Source organism: Lolium rigidum, chromosome 2 (genome assembly GCF_022539505.1).
Source record: "Lolium rigidum isolate FL_2022 chromosome 2, APGP_CSIRO_Lrig_0.1, whole genome shotgun sequence".
NCBI lineage: Eukaryota > Viridiplantae > Streptophyta > Magnoliopsida > Poales > Poaceae > Lolium > Lolium rigidum.
In genome coordinates this window covers 52682349-52687234 of record NC_061509.1, presented here as the reverse complement: position 1 = coordinate 52687234, position 4886 = coordinate 52682349, and the positions used below count along the sequence as shown (strand labels likewise).

Genomic DNA, 4886 nt, shown 5'->3' with positions numbered 1-4886 from the left:
TCAACATCCAAACTGGAGCTTATTAAATTTACTCTGTAACAGATTAATGTTTTTACAACACGATGTACCATATCCGGCCCGAGAAGAAAATAAATGGAACAAATGAGTGTACAACAACAGAACTAGTATATATCTTCTACGGTCATTTGTATTCTTGGAAATTGACATGGCCAGTGGCCTGCGCATGCTCGACAGCTTCCTGCATATAAAAGAAATCCTTTCAGTCTTACTGATAAAAAAATCCTACAGCTTGGTACAAACTTTGCGTAGTTGAGACTTAGAATCTCACCTTTTGACCAACGACACCGATTTGGCACACGCCGCAGCGCAATGTGAAGCTTCCAGTGTCTGTGTAGCTTCTCTTCCTACGGATTGAATGCCCAACCAAAAGTCAGTAACATTTCTACTCCAATCTTATCTTGGTTTCAAGTTAGATGACAGATTGCTACACAGCATACGGACTATTTGCATGCCCCTTTGAGCCACTTTCTGACATTCTTGGGGGCAGAAGGGGTAAGCTAAAACAAGTACGCATGATTATGCTAAAAGATTAGGGGAAAATTACTAGGAACTATAGCTATTTTGCACCACAAACTAGAGAACAGGTTACATGCATTTTTATTTATTATTTCTAGTGCATATTTTTCATTGTGTTAGAAATACTTTCAAACACATTGCTCATTAGAATTACTAGTCTGAAGTGTTCAAAACACAAGGTTACATGCTAAAATGTAAGTTTTCTGTTCGGGCACACTTAGATGAATACATACCTATTTGCCTCCTTTGCTAAGTTAAGAGCAAGGCCCTCTACTGGACCAATGGAACGGTTACGGTCAACAGGGTATATGGTCTGATCAAATTCTTCTGGTGCTCCTTCAAATGGAGACATCTGAATTTACATCAATAGAAAACAGATAATATTAGTTAAAACCATATTGTGTCTATTCCAATAGTGGATTATTATCATGAAAACTTACTGCTAAAGCATCATAATGCAACCCATCATAAATGAGCATGGCCCTCTCACCGTAGTTCTTCTCCTGTATCAAGGGACGATAATCTAAGAACTAGCAAATGATTCCAGAGAAACAAAGAAAAGTAAGCATATAAGATTGCCAACCTGACCATACAGATCGCAGCGTGTTGTCTGGATGTCATATGCAGCAATTTCACGCCCATAATATTCTGACAGAATTGAAAGTTCTATGGCACCTTTAAAACAAGAGGAAATATACATGAAATTAGTGAAATAAGAAGCACACACCCTGAAATATCATGAAAACTACCATAGAAGATTTTTTTTATGAAACTAGTGTTAATGTATGTAACAGGCGCTGAACAGAAACACGTCTATTGACCATTGGAGTGCTAATATCATGTTGCAAATGGCTGTTTTGCACCACAAAACCCATAACGGAACTTTTGCAACTAATTATAAGATTATGAACTAATGGAGGCTTATAGTTTTATGGTGGAGATGCCTATCAAGGAATGCCAAGCTCTTGAGTATCGACAATTTTCATTGTATATCTACAAAAACATTGGAACATGATATGCACGTGCATGATACAGATCTTCGAACAACATTGTACAGGTACCCTTCAAAGGAAGTAGTTTTAAAAATAATACTGACGTAGAAGATTAATGGCGCTGAAACTCACCTCCCCACTTTTCAGAATCCAAAATCCAAGCACAATATGCTTCATTTGGTTTTCCAAGAAATACTTCATTATACTTTTCAGGATCACTTGCAACTGCTGCTGCTATGACCTTCAAGCAAACAGAGAGTAACAGAGTTAATGCTGGAAGGTAAGCAAAAGGCCAATAACATGTACAGGCCTATAATATGTGCATAACAGTTTCTGCCTATAATACGTGAATAACAGTTTCTTCCTTACATGCATAACAGGCCTAGTGATGATTCATTTATCCTAGCAGTAAGGTCATCTTTGATTATGTTTGTCCTTGTTTTCTACTGATAGACTGTAATGTCAAAATGTATTAGGTACTAGATTGTAAAACTTTGATATTCTGAACAATGGTAATACCTCGTGGTGTTTTGCAAACTTGGATCAGAAGTAAGCATGCTGATTAGGAAGCTTATCATTCTAAAATCAATCTAGGGTACTTCATAAGCAAGTTATACTGGTATGCTCTTTCTCAGGTACATTAAATGTGTTGTAGTTCATTTTTCTGTCAGACCCAGTGGCATGATCCTCATAACCCCATTGGTTCGAACAGCTTCTTTGGCTGAAAGGGTCTGATGCCGGTTTGAGAACAGTACAGAAATATATAATAGATCAGCTGCCTGATATTAATGGAACAGGTACAGGTAAAATTCCTTTAGGACTTCTTTCATGGCATGTGTTGATTAGCTAACGCAATAAGATTCCAGTGGCTCCAAGAACCTATCAGTTAGTTGAGTGTTGTTACATCATTTTGTGAATTCTTGCAAGTTGATGTTCGAAAAAACATATGCGCAGGCTATGTGATGTTCACTGTATGTGTTACTGACTTCAAAAGACTACAAACACTGAAAAGCAGGGGAAAAAATGAACAGGTAGCAGGCTGCTAAACAGTTATTCTAAGCAGTTATTACCTGTCTGAGCTCATAAGCCTTATTTCTGTTGTGTTCCATCACATAACTGCATCAAGAGAGGTATCGGAAAGTACAATGAGCAACCCCATCATCCACAAAATCATATCTTTATAGTACTACTAAAGAATGTTAAGAATCCATACCCGATGGCATTGAAGAGGCAGCTGTTGTCTGAAGGGATGACTCTCCTCACAACCACGCCTTCCATTTCTTCCCACTCAGCTAGGAAGCGTCCTCCGAATCACTGAAACGGCGAAAGAAGATTTTTTAAATAAAAAACTGCGCTCAACCAGGACGGGCAACTCAGCTAGCTGCATACTGCTAGATCCCAACTCTAAACAGAGGTGCTCAGATCACTGAAACAGAAAGTGGCAGACGACAGCCCGCGGGTGGACAGTCTCGCTTGGGACAAGATTCTCATGTCTAGTGAAATGGCAGTGGTACGCGCGCGAACGGCGCCTAAGACCTCCCGGACGGCGTAGTAACCCGGGCAAGACATAATCCACCCACTCGCCAACAACCAATTCCATCCAATCTTATCAGAATTCAGATGGCAGGCAGAGACTCAGAGGAATCCGGATGCTCGCGAGCCACGGCGAAGAGGAAGCAAGCGCGCGGGTTGACGTTTGCAGGACCGGCCGGCTGGCCATGCCATGCGCCAGGAAATCACCTGGCATGGCATGGCAAGCATGCGGACGGCACGAGCGGGGGATGAGCGCACGTACCGGGAAACAGGGCGCGGGATTCGGCTGATGGCCGCGCAGGGGAGGTCTTGGGGGGGCGGCTGCTGCGGCCGAATCGGCGGAGCTCTGAATTGGGGGAGGAGCGACGGGAGGAAGGGGACGATGCGAAAGCGGCGAGCCCGAAATGGGAAAGAAAGAAAGAAAGAAAGAAAGAAGGCGACGGAAGGAAGGAAGGAATCTGATCTGGAGCGGGACGCAAGTTGGCCGGATCTGTCTGGTGGCCCAGGCCACCAACAACCCAACGGCCCAGGCGCCCCAGGGGATGGTTGACCTATACAAAGGCTCATATCTCTCAAATAAAAAAAAGTGCAGAAGCAAAGGTTTCATATGCTAAAAAGCCAATATAAAGGTCTCTTCGGCTTTTGAGACGCAAAGGAGTGGCTAAAAAACATCTTTAGCACCAAATTTTCCTTTTCCACACAGGCCACGAAACTTATCTTATATATCTGCGAAAAATTTGCATGTACGCTCCGAACATGATCGTTGGCATTTCTACAATTTTGTGGATATTTTTACAACGAGACGTCATTTGTTTCACCCGAGAGTATATGCGTCCGGGAGCCAATTTGAATATCCACATAAAAGATCCACCTTCACTCATGATATTACTATTTTCTTATGATCTAGTTTGGTTTGAACAAATTTTAAGCAAAAATAAGATGTACGATTAAGATGGAAAATCTTACAGGAAAACCCAAGAATCTGTACTAGAATCTTTTTGGTTGCAATACAAAGAAAAAAAAAATACAAGAACTGTTCTTTAGCATTAGGTGCAAGCTGTAGTTTTCATATCACGGGAGTAAAGGAAAACATCCATAGCCTCTAATTAAGGTTCAAAAGAGTTACATGGGACTGATTTCAAATAAAGAGAATTTCAAACATTTCAGTTCTTCGAAATTTTACCTCGAGGGTGATGGGTTTTGCCCACGGACGGATCACTCCAAAATATCACGTCACCTGCACACCAAAACTTGTGGCCAGGGGAGGCACCTAGCGATGCCCTCTACTTTCTTCCTATTTCTCTGAGCTGTTACACGGTCTGATCTTACAATCTTACAGACCTCGGGCGTCTGCTTTTATACACGCATATAGGTAACCACACCAAAGACCTAAACCTACTCGGACTAAGTAATGTACGTATACCACATCTTTCAAATCGACTAGGACTTGACCTCGTTGCATTGCATGACACGGACACGGCTTGCAAGTCCTAACCTGACTCTAATTAACACGTACACACAATCACACATGCATGTATCCACAACTCTGACCGCCGACTCCATTTATCGATCAAGATTGCCTCGAACATAGAGTTTGTTTTGTTTTAGCAATAGAGACCATGGTAATTTTTCTTATACAGTCTATTATTAGATGCACGCAGTTCCAAAGGGGAAAAACTTCGTACAGTCCGTGGTCTGTGGTCGACGTTTCCTTCTGCTCTAGGGCCATACCGTCCCACCATCCTGGTCGCCATCGCTACCCCCAAACGGCCAAACCCCCTCTTCTTCCTCGTCACGCTAACCCTGGGATTGGAAGCTTATGTT

The 4886-nt window shown here is 42.1% G+C and overlaps 1 protein-coding gene across 1 annotated transcript; it reads right to left on the bottom strand.

Moving 5' to 3' along the window:
• Positions 1-3463, bottom strand: LOC124686460 (OVARIAN TUMOR DOMAIN-containing deubiquitinating enzyme 2-like). The gene is made up of 9 exons (XM_047220403.1): positions 3325-3463; positions 2743-2843; positions 2600-2645; positions 1662-1770; positions 1121-1212; positions 978-1040; positions 771-889; positions 290-365; positions 1-199 (listed from the first exon to the last, which is right to left on the bottom strand). The coding sequence occupies exons 2-9, from the start codon at positions 2805-2807 to the stop codon at positions 143-145; spliced, it is 627 nt and encodes a 208-aa protein (XP_047076359.1). The 5' UTR covers positions 2808-2843; positions 3325-3463; the 3' UTR covers positions 1-142.
• Positions 3464-4886: the final 1423 nt, after the last annotated feature.

What these genes read in the sequence shown, in the direction of transcription:
- LOC124686460 (XM_047220403.1), bottom strand. Translation starts at nt 2,807, where the DNA reads ATGGAAGGCGTGGTTGTGAGGAGAGTCATCCCTTCAGACAACAGCTGC. An exon ending in AGGCTTATGAGCTCAGACAG is followed by an intron (nt 1,771 to 2,599) that starts GTAATAACTGCT and finishes GTTTGCTTGAAG; the next exon opens with GTCATAGCAGCAGCAGTTGC. An exon ending in GGATTCTGAAAAGTGGGGAG is followed by an intron (nt 1,213 to 1,661) that starts GTGAGTTTCAGC and finishes CTTGTTTTAAAG; the next exon opens with GTGCCATAGAACTTTCAATT.